General features: G+C 49.2%; 3 protein-coding genes, 1 long non-coding RNA gene and 1 other non-coding gene across 7 annotated transcripts in view; 1 reads left to right on the forward strand and 4 right to left on the reverse strand.

Moving 5' to 3' along the window:
• Window positions 1–811: 811 nt before the first annotated feature.
• On the reverse strand, window positions 812–9,337 carry BUD23 (BUD23 rRNA methyltransferase and ribosome maturation factor). Of its 3 annotated transcripts, XM_074189420.1 has the most exons (12): window positions 9,264–9,337; window positions 9,150–9,187; window positions 7,485–7,580; window positions 7,315–7,397; window positions 7,117–7,213; window positions 6,013–6,109; window positions 5,864–5,914; window positions 4,725–4,810; window positions 4,430–4,475; window positions 3,860–3,921; window positions 1,646–1,735; window positions 812–1,248 (listed from the first exon to the last, which is right to left on the reverse strand). In XM_074189420.1, the coding sequence occupies exons 1-12, from the start codon at window positions 9,309–9,311 to the stop codon at window positions 1,194–1,196; spliced, it is 849 nt and encodes a 282-aa protein (XP_074045521.1). In that variant the 5' UTR covers window positions 9,312–9,337; the 3' UTR covers window positions 812–1,193. The 3 variants fall into 3 exon arrangements, with proteins under 3 accessions (XP_074045521.1, XP_074045520.1, XP_074045522.1); XM_074189419.1 differs by lacking the exons at window positions 9,150–9,187; window positions 9,264–9,337 and adding an exon at window positions 8,760–9,121; XM_074189421.1 differs by lacking the exons at window positions 9,150–9,187; window positions 9,264–9,337 and adding an exon at window positions 8,720–8,852.
• Window positions 3,254–3,382, reverse strand: LOC141490343 (small Cajal body-specific RNA 20). Its single transcript, XR_012469180.1, has one exon.
• A 73-nt stretch (window positions 9,338–9,410) lies between the features above and the next one.
• DNAJC30 (DnaJ heat shock protein family (Hsp40) member C30) lies at window positions 9,411–16,148 on the forward strand. The gene is given in 3 exon segments (XM_074189422.1): window positions 9,411–9,850; window positions 9,852–10,242; window positions 13,683–16,148. Coding segments are annotated over 2 exon segments (639 nt in total). The 5' UTR covers window positions 9,411–9,433; the 3' UTR covers window positions 10,074–10,242; window positions 13,683–16,148.
• On the reverse strand, window positions 10,299–18,748 carry LOC141488931 (uncharacterized). The gene is made up of 3 exons (XR_012468851.1): window positions 15,582–18,748; window positions 14,615–14,805; window positions 10,299–14,385 (listed from the first exon to the last, which is right to left on the reverse strand). It is a non-coding gene; the product is annotated as an uncharacterized LOC141488931 (long non-coding RNA).
• A 109-nt stretch (window positions 18,749–18,857) lies between these two features.
• VPS37D (VPS37D subunit of ESCRT-I) overlaps window positions 18,858–23,763 on the reverse strand; it is a 6,971-nt gene continuing 2,065 nt past the window's right edge. The window contains exons 2-4 of the mRNA XM_074190414.1: window positions 21,872–22,043; window positions 20,643–20,725; window positions 18,858–19,448 (exon numbers count right to left, since the gene is read on the reverse strand). Of these exons, the coding sequence (XP_074046515.1) occupies window positions 19,041–19,448; window positions 20,643–20,725; window positions 21,872–22,043 (663 nt within the window). The 3' untranslated portion in view covers window positions 18,858–19,040. The remainder of the gene's footprint in view (window positions 19,449–20,642; window positions 20,726–21,871; window positions 22,044–23,763) is intronic.

Here is a 23,763-nt window from a genome sequence, read left to right on the forward strand (position 1 = left end):
ATTTTGCAACTATCTCAAGGGGGAAGAGGGGAGGAAAAGGGTCAACGACTTACAACCCCTCCCTTTGGTAAATAGGCCAGGATGATCTCTGGGCACTTGCACATTAACCAGACAAGAGCCTCATCTGAGCCCAGACAGTAACTGGAGCAAATGGGACAATCCAATTCCTCCATAACCCACTTTGTGAACTAAGATGAGGGCAGTCAGAGAATGTTCCCCTTTCAGACTATTCCCCACCCTCCAAATCAGTGACTAGAGACCTGCATGAAGGTAGCAGGTAACAACCTACTCACTCGCCCCAGAACCCTGGGACCTGTCATATATGGGACCTTTCCCAAATAAGAAGAATCAATATGGGCAAGAACAGCTCATCAAGCCAACCATTTTCAAACTTCTCCAATTCACAAAGTCCTCATTCCTACAGGGAGAATTTCCCATTTAACATGTCATTCCCCCACAAAACCCACCCAAAATTAAAGGTAAGACAGTGTCTCTCAACACATTTTTGCTTCCTGCTCCCTGTCCTCTAAAACCGTGTCGAATACAGATCAGAACCATGGTCCCTCACCTCAAACCAATCCAGCACTCCTAAGAGCTGTCACAAGATTTGAAGACTCTCAAATCAGGGCCATCCTACCTCTTAAAAGTTTTTACTGGGGGCAGCTAGGTGGTGCAATGGAAAGAGCACAGGCCCGGAAGTCAGGAGGACCTGAGTTCAAATTTGGCCTCAAACACTTAATAATTACCTAGCTGTATGGCCTTGGGCAAGTCACTTAAAATGCCTTGCAAAAACCTAAAAAAACCCAAACTGTTTCACTTTTATTAAGTTTAACTTTATTCAAAAATAAGATTAAAGAAAATCTTAAGTCTTTTTTTTTGGAAGGGTTTACCAAGCCCTTCTTGATGCTCATGATAGGCAGGCTCCTCCAAAAAGAAAGCCATAGCAGGCTGGTCCCAGGTCCCTAAGGCCTCCTGTCAAACCTGCCCCTTTCGAAGACTCAAAGGTTGGGAATGATCCCTTGGGCCAGTCAAATGAAGGCACAAATGGAGAGCTGCAAACCAGGGGGCCTAAAGGAACCCCAACCTCCTGAGAGGTAGAGAACCCAGCAGCAGCAGGTCTGGCTATGGCTGAAGCTGGACTGTGACAGACAAACAGGAGACAAGCTGGAACTGCCACCAAAGGAAGTAACTGTTCAGAAGTGGGGCCTCCGCTTGCGGCCGGTGTAACGTGTATCAGCTCGGACCTCCCTGTGAGAAAGATGGAATGAGGCCGTCAGAAATGAAGGAGAGGCTAGGTGGTGCAGTGGATAGAGCACTGGCCCTGGAGTCAGGAGTACCTGAGTTCAAATCCAGCCTCAGACCCTTAAAAATTACCAAGCTGTGTGGCCTTGAGCAAGCCACTTAACCCCACTGCCTTGCAAAAAAACAAAAAAAAAGAAATGAAGGAGAGGAACCCAGGGCCCCAAATCGGCCACCTGGCCTAGGTGTACTTTAAGATCCATTCTTAGGCCTTGAAAACAACTAATCCACTTCACTCAAAGAAGAAAAACCTTACGGCTCTGTACTGGGGTGGGGGGTGGGGGGAGAATTCCAGAGCACACAACATGGATAAGCAGGGACCTAGGAGGACCAGCTAAACACTCACTTGCCCTGCCGCCGTCGCCGCTCCTTCTTCTCAAGGATCCAGTCTCGACTCTTCTTCACTGACTTCCCCTTCACTGTCTTGAATCGGATCCTGTGGAAGAAAGAGGAATTGTGAGCTCCTGAGATGAGTATCCTAAGTTCATCTGACCTTGTAAAGTCAAGTTCCCCCTTCTGGTGCTCTAGCACCTCATTAACAATCAGTCCTTTTCTCATTTCAATTCTCTCTCCGCCATGTGCTAATGGCAGGCTGCATACCATGTGGCTGATTCTCCCTTCACAGGCAGCAGAACTGGGGGAGATGTCCAGCAGCATCACCTCAAGAAACATGGCCTTCTGGGAGAGGGTCAAGTCACACTCCCAGTCACCCCATCTTGATCCATGAACCTCCTCCTACTGAGTAGTAGCCACATAGCTCTGAGACCACCTCTTCCATGAAGTTGCTCTCATTCTTCTCAACCAGGAACAATTTCCCCCCTTCATTTGTTCTGGACCTCTGTGTTCTCATTTTTATTATATTTATCTTTACCCTTGTCTTATCTCCATTGAAAATTTCTAAATTGTATTGAAAGGAGAAAAGGAGAGTGGGGATGGAAAAAGGGGGGGGGGGGAGACTAACAAAAGGAAGGGAAAGGAAAAGGAAAAAAGGGAAAGGGGAGGGAGTGATAAAGGAGGGCAAACACTAAAGGGGGTGATATTCAGAAACAAAATACTGGGGAATACGGATGGGGGAAGGGGGAAAATACAAACAGAGGGAAGATAGCATGGAGGGCAATAAAGAATTAGTAATCATAACCTTGAACGTGAATGGGATGAACTCTCCCTTAAAACATAAGCAAATAGCAGAGTGGATTAAAAACCAGAACCCTACAATATGATTTCTCTCTCAACACACTCAACTTGGATCAATGTACAACATGGAAACAAAGTAAAGACTGACAGATTGCTTTCCATGGGGGGAGGGAGGTGAGATTGGGGGGGAAATTGTAAAACTCAAATAAAATCTTTAAAAAAAAAAAAGAAAATGTCTAAGTCCTTTGAGAGTAGGCACCATGTCTTACTGCCTCCTCCAACTTTCATTATCTAATATGTGCTTATTACATGTCAACAGGTACCACAGGTGATCATCCTAGCATTTCAGCCCATGGAATTCTGGACTCACGAGCACCTGTGACTAGTAGGAAACCATTTGTTCCTAAAAGTCTTGGGTAGACTGAATCCCATTAGGGTAAAATCAGATCAAGTGCTGGGTGGTCAGTTCATCAGTCTAAAAACTCTTATTAAATATTTACATAATGATATAAAATAATTCATATCTAGAGTGGTACTTCTTAAATTTTGAGGAAATGTCCCAGACTATGAAAAAATTATTAAAGCTGGGACCAAGAGAAACTAACACTTTACTCCTAGACTCTGCCACCATGTTGTCCTGGGAGCACCCTCACCCCCACCCTTCTGGGCCTCAGAGTTGAGTGTTGCATGATCTCTATGACCCCTTGCATTCTGACAGCCTAGGCTGGAGGGGAATTCTTCTGCATAAACCAGCCTCAATCCAACCCCCCCACCCCACCCTTGTCCCAGGCAACACTCAAGTCAACACTCATAGGTGTTCAAGTGTTTGAGGCAGGAAAACGTGGCAGCCTTAGCTCAGGGCAGCCCCGACGAGAGTCCTCTGTGATGCTCTTGGTCTCTTGCCCTGACTGGAGGGAAAACATTCCAGCAGCCCTATGGGTAAGAGACACTCAAGATGGCAAGAAGCCTGGGTCTGTGCCACCCACAACCAAGTCAGAATCAGAACTGTCTGGGGCATGAGTCATACAATCAAGTTTCCCACCAGAAAATCCTTCCTTCTCACTTGTCCCAAATCGCTTGTCTCTTGTTTCCTTTCTTAAATTGGGCCCAACTGTTACAATTAGCGCTTATGTGTGTCCTGTGTGTGTGTCTTACCAGCAAAGACCTTAAAAGGCTCCTTAGCCTCCAGCTCTTTCAAAGAGCATAAGCCATCCCTGGGGATGAGGGGCAGGGACTGAGAGCAGTGAAAATGGAAAGATGTCACAGCACATCACTGACTTATAACAACACTCCCTCAGTTTAAAGTAAACATGGGAGGGCGAAGAAATCTGACCCCAAACTTGCTCAGAGTCTCTGACTGTAGAATCAGAGCTCTCCAAATTGAACCCCACTCCTTCTTCCTGGGCCAGGTGAGAATTTTCTTTACCTCTCATTGGAAAACTTGGATTCCTTCATCTCTTGTCCATCTCCACACTCAGTGCCCAAGCCCTGTGAGAAGAAAGTCGGGGTCAGAAGGTAGTGGGCATGCACAGCCTGAGAGCAGTCACAGTAACCAAAACACCAGCTTCCACTGGGTCTAGGTCTACCTCTGCCAGTGACTATGTGTTGCCACCAAGAAGTCATTTCTCATCTCTGAGCCACAGACAGACACTGACACACAGAGAGAGAGACAGACACAGAGACACACACACACATACATACACGCAACAGCAGCAGCAACCAGAGTTTCTCAGACTTGGTCCCCAGAGCTTCTGATTCCTTTGGGTGTAGCTACAGACAAGTTTGATGTAACAGAGTCCAAGGGCCCAAACTACAAAGGACACAGGGAGTGAGCCTGGGCCCAGGTTGAGATATCGAGGGCACGTAGCAAATTTCGTCCCTGACTTACAAGCTACAACTCCATACCCTTCCCTTAGAGAAAATGGGACAATACACACACACACACACACACACACACACACACACAGACATGCTCATCCAGGAGATCCATCCTTACCTTGGGCAACACGCCTGAAGGGCCAGAAAACAGACAGAGGAAGAACCTGAAGAAAAAGCACAGTATAGAAGCCAGTCTTGAATAAACAAGTGCCCTTAATTCCCCTTAAGTTGAGAAGTTTGTTTGTAACTGGGGGCAAGGAAAGAGCCTCTGAACCCAAGCTGAAGGTCCCTGCTGCCCCAGCTCCTAGCACCTCCCTCCTTCTCCACCCCTAACACTCCCAGCAGTGGTGCCCCTCTGCCTGATGTTTGTCAGACCTCTCACACTAGGGTCAGGAGGATGACCCTGGACTCACTTCTTAGCTTTTGCACTGTTGGGGAAGTCCACCACCATACCGCCAGTGAAACCAGCCTTCATTGCCTGGGCTGTGATCAGCTCCAGCTGAGGACAGAAAAAAAAACCCTGGGGATTAGGCTTCAGAAGGGGGTGGGCACAAGCATCCCCCCCTTCCATCTCTCTTGAAACCAGTGGAGGTCATTAGAGATGCCCCTGGAGCAGTGACAACAAGAGAGAGAGAGGAAAGAACCCTTCTCAAGCTGACAGTTTTAGAGCTTGGGGCATTTCCATTCTTGGCCTGGTGTCCTCTAGTCCAACTAGTACAGTGTCTGGTGCATAGAAATCGCTTAAGAAATGTCTGAAGCTAACTACGTGACCATAACCAAGTCGTATACGCTGAAAATGACTCAGGCACAACATGAAGGCTGTCAGGTATTCTTAGCAGAAGGATGTTCCTCAGCAGGAATTCCCTAAGAAATTCTAAATTCAGGCCAAAAATAACCACCTCAATTACTCCAAGAGCTTCACAAGAACCACCTGTGGTCTGAGGTCTGTGGCTCGGGCAACCCCTCAGGGAAATCAAAGCTCCTCATCCTATGACCCATTAGGATGAAAAAGACCGGAAGTCACATAAAAGGACTGTGGGATCCACTTCCCCTCTAGAGAAAGATAGCAGAAATAGATTTCTTGAGTGTTTCAAGCCCCAAACTGAACTCTGGGGTAGAGGCCAGTGGGCACTCATTAGAGTATGTCTTGATCCAAGCTGCCCAGGAGGGCAAAGAGGTCTTCCCTCTTTTAATCAATCGGCATCAAGTTTTAGGTGGACAGGAGTGTCTACACTTCCCTAACTCTAATCCCATCACCATTATCCAAAATTTAGACAAGATGAAAAGGAAAAACTTCCTAATCCTTAGAGAAAAAGTACTTAACCACCTTTGCAAGGGACCCACTGAAACTATGGATCTCTTCTTAAAATAATGGGGCTTTAATATGTAAAATAAAATCAACGGATTAGTTCAAACAAAGATGGTATGAGATGGAGGCTATGTCTTCTCAGGAACTGGTCAGAAAAGAGGATTCAAAGGCTTCTCTTCCAGCTCTCATTCCATGAGTCCCCTGGTTTGGACCCTGACTCATCTGCCCTGTGGGCAGACTTACCTGCTCGGCATTCTCAGGATACAGTTGCAGGACTGCTCGAGCTCCTCGGGCCTGCAGAAGAATGGAGACGTGGGTCTCTGGCCATCATCTCAAACAACCAAGAGGGCTACAATGGCCACTACAAAAGGCTTCTGAGACCTCATACTCACCAGAGCAGAATAAAGGGATGAAAAAAATCGATGTAGGCGCTTGGCAGGGTTGTGTGTCTTCTGGTCAGCATTGCAGAGCCACTGTACAGCGGAAATGCTGAAGAAAGAGCCCAAGGTCTCTTCTAGCATGCCCCCCAAGCCCTGACTTGTGCCCAAATCCATCACCTCCCTCTTTCCTCCCCAGAGAGCTGGCTCTCTCTCCATCACCTCTCCCTTTTCTCTCTCTCTCCTCTCCAATCACCTTCTCCTAGGATCTAAGCCTCCCATCTCAGTGCTTGCTTACTCTCACCTTGGACTCAATTTGTCCTTTCCAATTAATCCAAGAATGTCCAAAAAGGTCATTGACAACTTCCTGCAGGCACACTCTAGGATGCTTTCTCAGCTTCTACTGCAGTCAATTCTTTCTGCCTGCTTCTGCAGTGAACTGATTAAAAGTTGCTCAAATTGCTTCTCCTTTGAGTCCTCTACAGGTCTGCCTTTGCCTAAGTTGCTTTTGCGCTTCTCCATTTCAGTCAAAAATTCATGAATAGACAAGGGGGTACTTGAGCATTTAAAAAGGCACACCCCTCCTTCCTGAAACATCCTTCCAAAGACCTTTGTTCTAATCTTTCACTTTCCAGGAAGGCCTCCCTAATGGGGAGGAGTGATTCAGCATCCTCACCAAGACCCACCTCTGAACCTCCCCCTCAGATTTCTCCCCATTTCACTCCAACCAGATGAAAAAATGAAGCTATCCATTTAGTTCATGCTCCTTAACCTCTAATGATTTTTGTCCCACTTCCCCAAAATCAAACCACCCAAATATTAAATGGGACACATGGCATTTATTCATCTGCCCTTTTTAAAAGATAAGCACTAAAAGGAATTACGCTCTTGAGGCTCTGCTAACACAGTACCACTAAATATGCACACATTATATACAGATAGGTGTGGGATTTCTCAGAGTCCCTTGAGGATCAAGGAGTCTCCAGCCTGAGGTCAGGAAGCTAACAAGAGCCTGTCTTACAGAGCTCTCTCCTGGGGCTAAGCTACTGGTTACAATGAGCAATGTGTTAAGGGCCAACAATGCTTTTCCACACGGCCCCTCCTCTTTAAACATCTTACCTGATACAACCATCAAATGATCCTGGCCTGAAGGGGATGCCCTGACCCATGTCCCCCTGAAGCAGGTCTCCTTCCACTTCTCGATCCACAGCCACATCTACTTATTCAGAAATGATCATATTAGAGAAGACAGACTAGTTTATCCAGCAGCTTAAAACAGACTAATAGACACAAACAACAGTGAAAGGTCTCACTCACCCAGCATGGCAGAGCTAATGTCAATGCCTACCCAGTAGTGCCCCTGCTCTGAGATGAAGTCACCGCTGAGTCCAGAACCACAACTGGAAGGCAAAAGCCAGACAAGCTATCAGGGAGGCAACAGCAATGACAGTGACACTGCTTGACATTCCAAAAAAGCTCCATCTCACCCAACATCCAACAGGAAGCAGGGCTGGTCCTCGGGCAGACTGAGAAGCTCCACTGCCCGCTCTGACATCTGGGTCTGGATTTCAATCATCCGTGAACTGGAAGGGGGGGAAAATGAGGGGAGGGGCGTAAATGAACAAATCTTCTGGCTAATTGTTCTTTGCAGTCTTCGGGCAGAAGTCGAGAAGAGGATTCAAAACTCTGAACAGACTAGGATGATTCTCTCTTAGCTGACCATCTCACCTACAGGGATACAAAACTATGCTTGTTTTATAGTTACCACCTGGGGTGGTTAGGTGGCACAGTGGATAGAGCACCAGCCCTGGAGTCAGGAGGAGCTGAGTTCAAATCTGGCTCAGACACTTAATAATTACCCAGGTAATGTGGCCTTGGGCAAGCCACTTAACCCTATTGCCTTGCAAAAACCTTTAAAAAAAAATGGAGTTTCTCTACTGGCCACGTGGTTTGAATATCAAACACATTTTTGCCCAAAGCCGATTTTATAGGAAACTCACACAGAGCAAATACTAAACTGGAGGTCAGAAGAAGCAATACAAAGATACTTTCAATGTTTCTCTGAAGAACTTTGGAGTCAATTATGAGACATGGGAGTGTAGGAATAATCACTAGAAGGGACAGATGTTAAGAACTGGTGGTAGAGGAATGAATAAGTAGAACTGAGAGGTGAAGGGAAGAGCCTGAGTTACCCCCAAGACTCTGAATTTGGAAATCTGGATAAATTTTGATGTTGCAAACTAAAAAAAATTTTTTTTAGAGCTAGGTTACAGGTTGAGAGAGAAAGATGAGTTTGTTTTGGAACATATAGAGTTTGAGATACTAATAGGGCATCCTGGTGGAGAAGTGCCACAGATAATTGTAGATGCAGAATATATGACAAAATCTGAGTCAAGTTTACATAAATGGTGCAAAACAACAAATGGAGTTTCTCTATAGTGACCGCCTGTGAGCTGACAGATCATTCTACTCTATCACAGAGGTGGCCCCACCGGAGAGGTCTGGGATAGCCTACATAGAATCTATGGCATGAACAGTCCTTCCAGCACTCTCTCATATTTTTTCCTCTCATTCTTCTAGGTCCCTTCCTCCTCTATTCTCGTCCAATAACTACATCCAAGGCTAAGGACTTCTGTCCTCCGGGATCCACCTTAAGTCCTGATTCCCCTGCAAAACCATCATTCCTGGTAATGAACCGCCCCCACCTCAGCCTCTGCATCACCTGTGCTCTGTGCTTTTTGCACTTATTTGTCATTTCGTACTTCACTCGCGTTGTTTTCCGCATGTTACTATGTTTGTCACGCCATGCGGCCACTAGGCGGGCGGCGGTGCGGCCGGACGCACAAGGCCCGCCAGCCAAGCGCAGCCCCTCTCCCCTCCGAGGGAGGCGGGAGTCATGGCCGCGATGGCCCGTTCTCTTTTCGGCGGCAGCGTCCTGCCGCGGCCCCCGGGCCCGCATCCACGGTGCCAAGTCTCCTCGTGGGCACCAGGGTCTTGAAGAACTGCAACCGGGCCGGGCCCCGGGGCGCCGGACGTGCTTTCTCCAACATCTCGGGGCGCCCCCGGCGCCGGGGGCCCGCTCCCTCCCGCCTCCCTGTTCCGAGGACACCCCGAGAGGCGCCCCCGGCCCCGCCCCCCAGGCCGGCTCCTACTTGTGCGTGTACTTCCGGGCCTCGTCCTCGTTGTAAAACTGTGGGGAGACAGAGAGGGGGGCGTGAGGGGCGGCGGGGCGGCGGGGCCGCGGCTCGCGGGGCGGGGGGCCTCACCAGCTCGGGCGGCCCGCGGTGTTCGGGCCGGCGGCCGCCGCACGCCATGCTCGCGCTCCGACGCTCTCCCCGGCGCCTCGCCGACGTCATCGCCGACGTCATCGCCGCGCGCGCGCAGGCGCCCGGGACGCCTCCGCCGCCCTTCCGCCTCCCCCGCCGCCCCGCTCAAGATGGCGGTGCTGGTCGGCCGCCGCTGGCCGCCGGCGCTGTGGGCCGCCGGACCGAAGGAGCCCCGGGCCGGCCTCGCCAGCGGCGCTGCTTCCCGGCCCGGCCAGAACCCCGCGAACGGCGGCTCCCCGCGGGCCTCGCGCACGGCCCTCTACGACTTGCTGGGCGTCCCGGTCACGGCCACGCAGGCGCAGATCAAGGCGGCCTACTACCGGCAGAGCTTCCTGTACCACCCGGACCGCAACTCGGGCAGCGCCGAGGCGGCGGAGCGCTTCACGCGCATCGGCCAGGCCTACGTGGTGCTGAGCAGCGTCTCGCTGCGCCGCCAGTACGACCGCGGCCTGCTGGGCGCCGAGCACGCGCCCCGGCGCCCCGCGACCCCGCGGCCGGAGGCCGCCGCCCCCCCGCGCGCGCCCCGGCCCCGGCCCCGGCCCCGGCGGCCCGCGCGTCTTCGACTTCGACGCCTTCTACCGGGCGCACTACGGCGAGCAGCTGGAGCGCGAGCAGCGGCTGCGGGCCCGGCGCCGCGCCCTGCGCCAGGCCCGCGAGGAGCGCCCGGGGCCGCGCTGGGACGACGGCCTCTTCCTGCTGCTGGGGCTGCTGCTGCTCGGCTGCTTCCTGGGCTCCTCGGGCCTCAAGTAGCCGCCGCCGCGGCGCGAACTGCCCCGGACCGGCCGGACCCACCGGGCCCACCCGGGCCTCGGCCCGCCCCGCCCCGCCGCCCTGAAGCCAATAAAGAGTGTCCGGAGCCCGGCCTGGAGGCTCGCTGATTCCGAGGGGCAGCTCCGGCCGCCGCCAGGAAGGGCCCGGGGTGCGGGCAGGGCGGGGGGGGGGGGGGGAAGTGAGGGGCTTGGCTGTCGGGAGAAAAGCTGGGGGGTCCCGAGACCCCACCCGAAGGCTGGAGGAGGCCATCAGGGTCGAGAGGCCCTAGTGAGGCCAGGTGTCCAGGCCAGGTCCCAACTACCCCTTCACCAAGGGGAAAGATCCTGCCCGGGGAAGCTGCCGCCTCCCCTAGAGGCTGGAAGAGGGAGGAAGAATGTGGAGGGAAATATTCACTGTCTCCATAGAAGCAGCTAATTTCACTAAAATCACCCCATTCCAGGCCTGGTTTGGACCGAGAGGCATCTCAAATACAGCTGAGTTAAACGAGCTTTAAGAATCTGCCATTCTTGGGGCGGCTGGGTGGCGCAGGAGTCGGGAGTACCTGGGTTCAGATCCGGTCTCAGACACTTAATGATTGCCTAGCTGTGTGGCCTTGGGCAAGCCACTTAACCCCGTTTGCCTTGCAAAAAAAACTAAAAAAAAGAATCTGCTATTATAGCACAGTGCATAGAGCACTGACCCTGGAGTCAGGAGGACCTGGGTTCAAATCCGGTCTCAGACACTTAATAATGACCTAGCTGTGTGGCCTTGGGCAAGCCACTTAACCCCTTGCCTTACAAAAAAAAAACCTAAAGAATCTGCCATTCTACAGGAAATAAAGTAAGTCAGTGCAGAATCAACAGGGCTTCATCTGAAAGAGCTATCTTCCTGGGCCAAGGGACTGCTGGTGCCCATGGCTAAAACGTTGTCTCTTCCTTTTGTGCCTGCTCAGAACTTAGGTTTACATTTCCTGCACACACTTGCTTCCTTCAGCCCTTTCTTTTGTGTCAGACTGCTCTGACCCTTTAAATATGTCTCATTTTCTTCTGAGCTTTTGACATCAGCTTTCCCAGGTGACCTCTCCTGTGTTGTGTGCCTGTCCCCTACTCTGAGAACCAGATGACAAGTATTTGTCCATTCAGTCCTGCAGAGCTCTTGGGACAGGGATGGTCTGATGGTCACTTTTAAAACAGCTTGAGATTTGAAACATCAGAGGTTAGAACTAGGCCAGGGAAGCCAGCACTGGAGTCAGATTCAGCAGCCAGGGCCACTCAGCTGACGGAATAAGATGGGACTTCTAGAAGGCATTTCTAAGTCCAAAGGACTTGCCATACTCCCTCCTCTGTAATCTCTTTACACTTGGAAAAATAAGGTCCATTTTGACCTGTGTGTTTTCCCAGACCTTTGGTGCTGGGGTGAGGGGAATGTAATTTACCCTGGAGGAACAAGATCTGGCCTTCCACTGGTCTCCTGGCCTCTTAAGCTGGATTCCCACCCTGAAATTTCCACTATAAGAGTGTGGTTCAACAAGGGCTCCTCCTGTTAAATGCTCATTGTGACAGGAGTAGCTTGCATTCATGGAACACCTCAAGGTTTATTAAGCTCTTTCCTCACAACTACTCAAGGAGCAGTTACTCTGTTTGACAGCTAATGAAACAGGGTTAAAAGATGAAGAGCCGACTTAGGAAGGTCACCCAAGCAGTGAGTGGCCCGAGTCAGGGCTCAGAGCCAGATCTTGTGACCCAAAGATTTTCCAGTATGCTTTCCAACACACATCAGGATTGCTGGGATGTGAGAAGTCCTGGAACCTTAGTAACCCCAAAGAATGGGACAAGTTATAATGTTTGTCCTTTTTTTTGAAGAAGAAGAAGACAGCACCATCAGGGAGGTGATGTCATGACAAGCACATGAATTAGATTTGAGTGAGGGGTCCTGTGCTAGGTCACCAGACTCAGTCTCTTCCAGAGCCATCAGGGTCCAGTGACCAGACATGAATCAAGACATTTGAAGATGGCCCTGGATAAGAGGCAGGATTAAGTGACTTGCCCAAGCTCGCATAGTAAGTGTCAAGTATCTAAAGTCAGATTTGAACTCTAGTCCTGCTGACTTCAGAGTCAGCCCCCAGGATCTTATTAGCAGCCCAGGGAGACTGAACTTTCCCAAGAAGTTGAAACAGGTGCCTCTGCCCCCTTTAGCCACTCAAATTCTTAAACCTCACCAGGAGAGAATAAGTGGCTTGGGAAGAAAGCCAGAAGCTAAAACTGGATTCCCTCACAGTGTTCTGAGCAGCAATATGGGCCAATCCCTAGGCTCACTATCTCACCCCACCCCTGAAAATAGATTTGGGAAGAGAGTGACAGGAGATCCTTCTGACCTAATCAGTGATTTTGTGTTGGCATCCTAGTTGAGATTTCATTCAACAACAAATCCAATCAATCCATATTTTTAAGGGGTTTTTTTTGGCAAGGTAATAGGGTTAAGTGACTTACCCAAGGTCACACAACTAGGTAACATGTGACTGAGGCTGGATTCTGACTCCAGGGCTTTAATCACTGTGCCAACAAACTGCCCCCTCCCCCAGTCCTTAATTATTTAGCAAGCAAGCATCTAACTGGCCCAGCTAATGGAAAATCAAAGACAAAAGTGACCTCTGACTTCATAGAACTAATATTCTCCAGAGTATAATATGTACATGGGGAAGTAATTACAGGGTACATGCAAAAGAAATACAGTGATGGAGGTGAGACAGCTGGGGGAAGTGGAAAAGGCCTCTGGAGCAGGATGATGTTTGAACAGATCAGTAAAGAGACCTGGGGTTCTAAGAGGGAGAGGTGAGGCAGAAGAGCATATCAGGTGTGGGACATCGCTTGGGCAAATATGCAGAGGTGGGAGGTAGAACATTTTGAGAGCACCAAGTGGATTCATTTGGTTGAAGTGAAGGGGAGGACTACGTGACCAGCTTAACAAACTCTGTCCAAACCTGCCTGGAAAAGGCTTTCAATGCCAAGCAGAGGAGTGTCTAGTTTATACTAAAAGCATCCACTGCCACTTCTTGAGTGGAGAAGTGACAGATGTGCACTAATTAGGGATGTCAATTTGGCAGCTGTGCAGATGGCAAAGCAGGGATGTGGGGGGGGGGGGAGACTGAGTCCAGAGAGACCATCCAGGAGGCCACTGCAGCAGACCAGGCAAGAGGAGGTGGATGACCTCTGAAGTGGTGATAGGATGAGAGCAGAAAGAAAGGGGCAGAGGTCAGGGATGTTGGGGAGCTGAATTCTAAAGGACTTGGCAACAAATGGGCAATGCACAGAACACAGTGCTGGGCATCCTCAGAGAGCCTGTCTCCCCCTCAGACCAACCCCTAAGGATCAGAGGATTCAGAGGCCCCCATTCCTCCTGAGACCATGCTCCCAATTCACTGGGTGTCTTTGGCTGAATCCTCCCTCTACCACTTCCAGCTCATTGCCCACATTCTTTCCCCAGAAGTTTAAAGATTGGTGATTCATCACCCTAACCAGGCACCTCAGATAAGATTTCAACTGATTGTTCTCACTTTCATATCACTGACCAGCAATACATACCAATTCCTTTAAATTGTTTTTGTTCCAGACGCTGAACCGTTCTCCACTACTGCTCACCTCTGGGGTCTGGCATGAAGGAAATGCCCATAGACCATAAGTGACTGGCGACTTCTGTCTTCCAAGTCAGACTTCAAGAACAGGGCCTGTATACTGTCCCAGGACTGGCCTCACCAAGTCGAAAGTTTCATTCCTGTCAGCTAAAAGAGACCCAGTTCTTCAGCCCTGCCAACTCAAGAGACCAGGTGGTTTGAGCCCCAGTCACAATGCAGTGTACCCTCAGGCAGCTCAGCCAACCTTGCTAGGCCTTCTTTTATCCCTATCCAAAGGAAATAATATTGCCAGCCTCACTTCTCAGGGTGGTGATAAAAAAAATTCTAAACAAGTGTTATATGAGACCAGTTATTATTATAAAAGGTGATAATCTAATTTGGAAGGTTGGAGGGAGATGGGATGATTTATGGAGCTTAAAGCCCTGGAAGATGAGGATTTAAGGGGTCTGTCCCTCGTGCTGTGTACATTTTTTTGATGATAGAAGACTGTCTCATTTCTGTATTTGTGTCTTACACAGTTCCTGGCCCATAGGCACTTAATAAATACTTACTGATGGAAAGAATACAGCTGAATTGATTGATTTGGGGAGGATGAGGACCGCTGTACTCTTTCTTGTGCTGTCTCCCCCACCTTCCTTTCCCTCTTCGGGTTTGTACCACTAAATAAGGTTGAATCTAGACCTGGGGGGAAAAATTGAGCATCTTCACAAACCTCACTCCTAACCATGAGAGGTTTTTCCAAGGTCTTGGGCTAAGGAATTCCTTCTGCTCTAAGAGAATGAGAACATTCAGGAGCTCCAAAATTCCTTCTGGGGTCTAAAAGAAAGTGGAAATTACAGACGCTTCCTGTGTGGTCTAGGTTGAACAACTAGGTTGAACATGCCCTACCCATATGTAAGAATGTGCCTACCCCAATAGCGCAACATCACAGACCATGTGAGGACGACATTGTCTTAAGGCTTTCTGTGATGGGTCCTCGGCCAGGAAATCTGAACAGAACACCCTCTCCAAGTCACCTAGTTGAAGCTGCCATGCTATCTTCTCCATCACAAACTGGGAGGGGAACCACACCCCCTCGCGGTCTCTGCTCCCATTTCAAGGCTGTGGAATAGTTAAAAATTAGCCTCTTGGGAAAGCTGGGAACCTACATCTGTATTCTATTTTAATACCACAAGCATGCTCGTTTGTTTATTTTTGTTTTGTCCATCTTGTTTTATGCAAGAAAAAGTCTCCAGAAAGGTTGATGCATTATTTTAAAAGAACAGCATTGGCGAGGAGAGTGGCTGTTAAAGGAATCCATTGATTAGATCTAGTCTTAAGCAAAGAATCTTGCAAAGTAATTGGTGGAAAGAGTTTTTGAATTTTTCTTAAAGTATAAAAATTTAAAAAAAAAAAAACCACGTGAGTGGTCCAGGGAAGCTTGGGGAATGGGGACAGATCTCTTCTCTAGCCAGGTCTGCATGAGGAGCCAAAGCATGTTGATTCTATGTCATGACATGATTTATGAAAAATCTGAAATAGCTGGGGTGACCACCTCACTAAGCCTCCAAGTGCTAGCAAACTCATTTCTGAAATGGTTTGCTCCAGTGGAAGTGGTTTAGTCTGCAACAAGCCGGCACTTCCTTATTATTCCTCATTACGCATAGGTGCCTGCCTAAGCGTATGAGTGAGTGTGTGTGTGTGTCTGCTGGATATTACATCCTCAACACTCCCTTTGTTCCCATGTTTAGAGCCGTTTTCCTTGCCCAAGTTGCCTCCTGCCTGCCAGTCACCTGCTTCCCCTCCCCCTTCTACTGCCAGTCAGGGTCACATCCTGAGCCTCCAGTTAATGAAGTTTCTCATTAACCAGCCAACTCTAAGGTTCTCTCCCTCCTTACCCAGAGGCAGGCCCACTGGGTGGTGAGTCCCACCCCTCTCACCACCATCACCAGAGGAAAATGCAAAACAGTCTCTTTAGTGCAAGGAGGTCACTGAGGGACCTACTGAGTAGCTACACACACACACACACACACACACACACACACACACACACACACACAATCCTTTCTATGATGAAGCTTTTCAAGGGCCCTCCAGTTGCCATGGCAACACTTCTCCCTAGCAGGCCCATCGGCCCCTCCCAAGGGCCTGTCCCCATGGTGAGAACATCATGGCCTCCTCCCCCAACCTGCTTCCAGCCCACCAGATGGTCCCCTGAACTCCTGGGGGAAAGGAGATTGCTGCAGGACCTCACAGACTCAATTACCTGCCTCCGGGCTGATGCCCCAAGTCCCGTAGGATGCTTGGCCTCAAAGAAAATAACCCTGCTCATGCCTCTTAACCCCAAGAATGGGAAAAACGCTGGGCTTGAGTCAGTAGATCTGGGTTCATCTGATGTCTGGACTTCAGTAATTCACTTCCCTCACTGTCTCCCAATCTTTTGTAAAATCAGAGACTGAACTAGGAACTCAGGGGTTCTTAACTCTTCTGTGTCATAGATCCCCTTAGCAGGCTGGTGCAACCTAAAAATCCCTTCTTAGAATGGCTTTAAATGCACAAAATTCATAGGACTATAAAGAAACCAATTACACCCAAATAAAGTGATCAGAAATGTTTTTAACATTCACAGTGAGGCAGAGGGTGGGGAAGAGGTAAGGGGGGATGCCTGTGATCCTTATTACTGAGGAAGCCAAAGCTGACAGTATGTGGCTTGAGCTCTGAGGTTCTGGGCTGCAGTGAGCTATGTCGATTTGGTACCCACTTTAAGTTTGGCCCTTGGGGACAAGCTAGGTGGTGCAGAGGATAGAGCACCAGCTCTGGAGTCAGGAGAACCTGAGTTCAAATCCAGCCTCAGACACTTAATAATTGCCTAGCTACGTGACCTTGGGCAAATCATTCAACCCCGTTGCCTTAAATTAATTTTGAAAAAAAAGTTTAGCCCTTGGGAATGGTATCTAAGATGGTCTAAGGAAGGGCCAGGTCAAAGCTCTAGTGAGTGGTCCCTGCATTTCCAACCTGGGAGAACCTGTCTCCAAAATCCCCCAAGCTCATAGACCTAGGTTAAGGACCACTAGGTGATAGGTCTCCCTCAAAAAATTCACCCTCTATTCAGTTGACTTGCTAGTCTTCCTTTGGGAGGGCAACCCGATGTGAAGGAGCATTATTGCTCAAATAAGCTCTCTTGCCCCTATACCCTTCCTTCCTGCTTATTCCCTGATGGCATGCTTTCAGTGAAGCTGGTCCACTCTCGGGAAGTGTGATTCCCCCAGGTAATCTTTCTTTATTGCTTATCCTCTCGTGGTGACCTATGTCATTCACACAGCTGCTGTGGATGGCTTTCAACTGTCTTTATTTTCTTCCTCTACCCTAGCTTCTGCTAATCACAGCAATACTTTAATAAACCTTTTTGTTCCCCCCTCCCCCCAAAAAATAAACAAAGAATCATGAGGTGAGGATATCCTTGGATTTCTTCCCATTGTTACATCACACTAGCCAGAGGCCTGGTCCAAGCACCCTACCTCTTGGTCCTCTGGGTCTATTTCAGGTTTTGAGGCTCATGTGGGAAAGGATCAGACTTGCATACCAATGAAAGGCAGTAGGAACATCATGAAAAGAGCCCTAGATTGGGAACAGCTAGGTAGTGTAGTGGATAGAGCACCATCCCTGGAGGTCAGGAGGACTTGAATTCAAATCTGGCCTCAGACACTTAAAACACATTTGCTAGCTGTGTGACCTTGGGCAAAACACTTAATCCTGATTGTCTCATCCAGTGCATCTCCAGTCGTCCTGATGCCTATCTGGCCACTGGACTCAGAGGGCTCCAGAGAAGAAAGTGAGGCTGGGGACTTAGCACAGCAACCCTCACTCCAATCCAATTCTTGTGCTTGTCATGGCATCGCTTCCCTGATGTCATGGTCTTCTTCAAGAATGAAGGACAAACATCAGATTGGGGGTCAAATTCCATTTCCCTCTGCCATTTCCCTCCTGTGTGATTCTAGAAAACCACTTCATCTTGGTCATCCTCAGTCTCCTCATCTGTAAAATAAGATAGTCTCTTAGGTCTCTTCCAGCTCTAATGCTCTGAATTCTATGGTGTGTGTCTCTCTCCACAAGGTCAAAGACCAGAGCAAAGGTTCAATCCAGGGGCCAACCTCCACACTCTCAACAGAAGACAGTCAATATGGATAGAGATCTGGTCAGCCTGGGACAAATCCAAGGAAACCAGCCCCAAGCGAACATGATGATGAGGCCCAAGGAGCCCCAGGGTTGGTGCCAAAGGAAATGAGAGATCCTCTGCCGAGCCCAACTTGTGAATTTTGGCCAAGGCCAGGCTGGCACGTATACCCTCTCCATTCTGTTTCCAAGTGGGCAAGCAGTGCACACAAAAAAAAAAGACTTTATTGCCTGGTGGGCTTCATGGCAGAGGTAGGACTCTAGAGGGTGGGCAGGTAAGAGTTGGCGAGGCACAGAGGAAGGGGAAGGACAGTGCAAGCAGAGAAGGTGGGAATGAGCTGAGCATGCAGTGTTCAGTAGGCTGGCCTCATCATCATCTTCACCATCACATTTATTGAGGGGCCTGGTGGGCAGGGCACTAGACAGAACACACAAAGACAAGGACCCTGCCCTCTTGAAGGTCCCATTCTAAAGAGACAAGACAGAAAAGGACAGTGTTCTCATTGCCGGGCATCCGGGTTTGCCCCGCTCTTGTTGCTGGACAGAAGTGCCCCCTCCCCCCCAATACCACGATGCCCTCACCCCTTCATGCCTGGGTACCCAGGGCCTGGAGGGTCTGGATGTGTTTCTGGGGGGAGGGGGACAGCGGGTGGTCCCAAGGGCTACCTGGCCATCCCAGGTGAAGGCCCTCCTGGCAGCCCCAACAATGGAACCAGGGGATGAGGAAAGGAAGAAGCCAGGGAGAAATCTGAGGACATCTTCAGCTGCCTTGGCATCATGCCCAGCGAGAGGCCCCTTCCCAGGTTACTGGTGGATCATGGAAAATGCCCCCTCCCCCACCCTGCAAGCCTAGATGTGGGAATGCTCCCTTCTTGGGCCATGGGAAAAAGCAAGCTCTGGCCAGCCCTGAAACCCTCCCCCCCCACCCCAGCCAGGGAGAGAGAAATAGCAGAGTTCCCTCAAAGCTGGGGGGCAAAGTCCCCTGCCCCCCCACCCCTACCCACTGTCTCAGCCTCCTGGAGCCCCTTCTCCTGGGCTCTGCCTCCAGGGGCAGGGACCTTGCTGGAGTCCTGGGAGAAGGGGAGCCTGCCCCTCCAACACCTCACTCCTCAAGGATGGTGGTGGGAGGAGCCTGGTATCAAGTCTGTCTGGGGGCCCTCCTAGAGGGGGCCACGTTCTAAGCCCTACCGATGGGGGGGTTCGGACTGCGGGGGCCGGGGGCTCAGCAAGGAGGCCTGGCCGAGCAGGCGCAGGGGAGACCCCTGGACTGGGGGAAGGACGGGGCGGGAGTCCAGAGGCGGGAGGTTTCGGGGTGCTGCAGGCAGGCCCCTTGCAACCCCTGAGGGCAGCAGAGCTGCTGTGGCTGGGGCCAAGGCATATCGCAGCTGGAAAAGTTTGGTGGGAGCTGCAGCAGGAGGGGGAGAAGGGGGAGGGGGTGGGGTGGGGGGCTGAGGCCGCCCCTGCTTTAGCAACAGCTCCTGAAGCTTCTCAGCCTGGGTCCGACGCAGATGGGCCAAGGCCCGGCCTCTCTGGAAGGCCGGTAGGAAGGCCTCTAGACTCTGCTCCCCGAGTAGCAGCTGCTCCATCTGCTCCTGGGGCACAAGGGAAGAAGAGAGAGAGCTTTGTGAGGGGAAGGAAAGAGGACGAAGAATCAAGAGACAGTCAAGGGAGGGGCAAGGGCTGGAGGCCTCAGCCCCCCCAACACAGGGCCCACCTCAACTGTGTCCTCTTTTCCCTCAGAAGAGCCTTGCTACCTGTTGGGGAGACCATGGGGGTGGCAGGTAGTCAGGACACCAGGGTACCGATCCCAGCTTCTGCCATTACCCCACCGAAGGACCTGGGGCCAAGTCACTTAATTGCTGTAGCTCGTTTCTGTAAAATGAAACTAGGTGGTCTCTGGGATTCCATGATATGACTCACAGATAGAGGATGTACACCCACTAAATGTTGCCTCACGAGGGCTAACTGTAAATAATGTCATCCCTAAAAAATTGGAGAGATGACAGAAATACTCAAGAACATCTCCACAGAGGAGAATTGGAAGAATTGGAAGAGTTTGGATAAGGAGAAAAGGAGGGAAGAAAGGCAGTCGAGACGGGGGAAGCAAAGAACCCGACCAGTAGCATGGTAGTTCAGAGAATGAGTAGCATGCCTGAGAGGACAGTGAGAGAACCCTAGAATAACTGGAACATTGAATTAAGGTCTCTCTCCCCCTCTCCTCTCTCCTAGATTGATCCCACTGAAGCAACCCCCTAAAGGAGTTAAACAAATTCTGATACATAAACAAAATCAAGAGTGACATCATTAGAAATAATGACTTAGAATATTTCAGAGAAGCATGACAAGACACCAGAAGTGATTCAGAGTGAAGTAAGTAAAACCAATACTACAATGACCAAAACAGGATGACTACAATAACCTAAAGCAAAAGCCCAATAAAAATCAAAGCTAAATGAGTATAGTGCAATTATAAGGAGCACTTCAGAAGTTCAAAAGAAGAGTTTAGAAAAATGTGCCTCTTCCCCTCTTTGAAAAAGTAGGTGGACTATGGTGTGAAATACTGTATACCCTTTCAGACAGGCCATTTGTGTTCATTGTGATCAGATATTTCCCCCCCACCCCCACTGTTTTTATCTATGGCTCAAAGTATGGTTTGGCTAGCAGGGGAGGAGAAGGGAGATATCTGGAAATGGACGTGAGGCAAAAATAAAAGATAGCAGCAAAAACCGGATAAATTTTAAAAGAAAAAACAAGAAAAAGAAAAACAATCCTTCTCCCCTCCTCACCTCAGCCTCCTGCTCGGCTTCCTCCAGTTCTGCCCGGAGCCCATTCAGGGCACACTGTGGATTCCAGCGTTGCACATTCACCTCTGGGGACCACAGGGACAGAATCAAACTAACCCCCCCTTACTTCTCCTGGGGGGAACCAAGGCCCCAGGGGTCACATCACTCTGCCTAGTGGGCAGTTAGAGAGTTTGAAGTTAGGAAGATTTGTGTTCAAATCCTGCCTCAGATACTAGCTGTATGACCCTGGGTAAGTCATCTCACCTAGTTTACCTCAGTTTCCTCATCTGTAAGATGGGAATAATAGCAGCACCTATCTCCCAAATGAGACAAAAATTGTTTAGCTGAGTGCCCAGCACATGGAAAATGCTACATAAATGTTAGTAATTATTTATAATCACTAATGTTATTATTGTTTCTTTGACTTTGCAAACCCTTATCTGAATAAGGATTAGGAGGCAGATATATAGTTTCTAAATTTGGGATGGGATTGAGGCTGGGATTCAAATGGGATAGAAAAAGAAACTCCTTCCATCAGTGCATCTTCTTTGCCCCTCAGAGAACTGCCTAGGATGGCACCAGATGAAGTGACTTGTCCAGGGTCCCACAGCCAGGACAGTTCAGAGGAGGGCTTGAACTCAGGTCTTCCAGGTTACAAGGCCTATACTATTCCACCTTATCTCTTGAAAGTTGAAGAATGATTTTGTGACTTGACTTGGGGATTTTGAGGATATTATTAAAGTGCTAGTCTGAGTGACTTCACTCTCAAAGGCACTTTTGGGATGCTCTCCCATATCCCCATGACTCCCTCTTTGACCCCAGGCCAGGAAGGAGAAAAGAAAAAAGAGCCAGTGGCCCAGGGCCAACCCAAAACCTAAAGGTATCTCTAGGGACTCTTTCCCTTCCTTTATCAGTACCAGGACATGTAGGATCCTTCATGAAACCCTCCCCTCTCTTTGGGGGCTTGAATCTTTGAATCTTGCTTTGATGTTTACCCATATTCTACCCAACCTCTCCAGACCTTGCTCCAACCTTTCCAAAATGAAACTAAGCCATTCCCTTGTGGGCTCATGAGGGCCATTGAGTTACCAGACCAGGCCCCCACCTTCACTAAGCGATTCCTCAGTGACTGTAATGGGGCAGAAGGTCATGCCTCTGATGGCCAGTAGTAGGGCTCTTTCGGGAGAGACAGGCTTGGAGCTGCATCTTGGACACTGACAGCCAACACTTACCCAGCCTCTGTTGCTTGTCCCAGCAGCTCTCCACAAGTTCCCGAAGCTCTTGGTATTTAATGGCCAAAGCAGCTTTGCCCATCTCCAACCGAGGCCGCAGGGCCAGGTTCTCCTTGGCCAAAGTGTAATTGGAGGCCAGACATGCCTCCCGTTCCAACTGCAGACCCTGGAACTAGGGAGACAGAAATGAACTGTTCCTCCATCCATGCATCCATTCATCCATTCATCTATCTACCTGGCCAATCATCCATCTGTCTGTCCATCCATCTCTCTATCCATCCATACATCCCTGATTTTATTAAGTATCCCTCTCTTAGGTACCCAGCCCTATATTCTAACATACTTCAGAGAAGGGAGGAGAAGCCATAGCCCCTGTCTTCAGGAAGCTTTCATTCTATGGAAAGAAGCAAACCTAACCACATAGACAAGTATACTTCTGTGTGTCAACAGACAAGTAATAGTCTCATTTTGCTTTGGTTACTATGTAAACTTAGAAAGTATTTCTTCAGTGTTCTCTAGGAGCCAGACACTAGACAAAACACCAGAGATCCTAAAGATGTTACAGGGGGGAAGCACGGGGTTTGGAGTTACTGGATTTCCAAAGTTACTTCCTATACTAAATCTATGATCCTAAGACATGGCTTTAGATATGACACGGTACACAGAGTTCCTGACTCGAAGTCTTTGATCTTCCTGGGTTTGAAACCAACTTTACTTGCCTATTGTCTGACCCCGAGCAAATCACTTTATTTCTCTTTCTTCCCCCCCCCCCAAAAATGGGGAGAATTAAACCCCAAAGGTGAGGAATTTTATCCCAAAATGAGAACTGCACAGAATTGAGGTGTAGATCAAATCGGATATAGTGTGTGTAAAAGGGCTTTGTAAATCTCAAAGCATTAGATAAATGTGTGATTATTTTCATTTATTGTGGGACTCTGCACAAGTCATTTGACCTCTCTAAACCCCAACTTCCTCCTCTATAAAAGAAAGGAAATGAATAGATGGTCTCCGAGGTTAGAAATTAGCGACCACAGCCCCAGAGTTCATCTAGTTTCACATGTGCATGCACTATAGTTGGGAGAAAGGGGAGTCCTTTTTCAAAGTTCTGGGCTCTAACAGATCTTAAGACGGGGAGCGGGAAGAGGCTGGAGAAGACCCCACAGTAAACAAGTCTTCTCCAGATGCTCTTTCTAGTCTGTCTGCCTCCAGTAAGAGTCCTGTCACTGGGTTACAGGCAGGATGGCCATCAGCCCCAGTGAGCATGCAAACTGAAAGAGACTGAAAGAGCTCAGGGATGGAGCCCAATATTCTCCATTCACAGATGCAGACTGGAAAAGGGAAGTGACTTTCCCAAGATCATGTAGCTAGTTATTCGGTACTGTCGTTTGATTCACTAATCACTACAGGCAGGACACTGTTTTCTAAGGCTTTTCAAAGTCCCTGCTCTGGAATGCACAACTCCAAACAACGAAAAGTTAAACAACAAAGCAAACAGAAGGGAAATGAAGGCTGATAAAGGCTGTCCAGACTGAGTGTTGGGAAAGTTCAGAGGGAGCAATGCCCAACTTTCCTTCAGGGACCTCTTCCTCCACTCTTCCCTATACATTTCCCTCTACTCTGTCCCTGGGATAATGGAACAGTTTTTTTGAGAGAGATTGACCCTTTGCTATATATAAGCCCAGTTAGACAGGCCTCTGGTCTAAAACTTTCATGATAGAATTGTTTATTTGGGGGTTCTTTTTTGTTTTATTGTTACCCTTTGTATTGATAAGAGTCATTTCCAGATCTCTTCCCACTTCCCCCACCCCCAAAGTGAACCTTCCCTCATAACAAAGAAAATAAAGAAAAATTGCAATAGACTGAAATTACAGGGTATGCTACATTTCACACCC

The sequence above is a fragment of the Macrotis lagotis genome, chromosome 5 (assembly GCF_037893015.1).
Source record: "Macrotis lagotis isolate mMagLag1 chromosome 5, bilby.v1.9.chrom.fasta, whole genome shotgun sequence".
Taxonomy (NCBI): domain Eukaryota; kingdom Metazoa; phylum Chordata; class Mammalia; order Peramelemorphia; family Peramelidae; genus Macrotis; species Macrotis lagotis.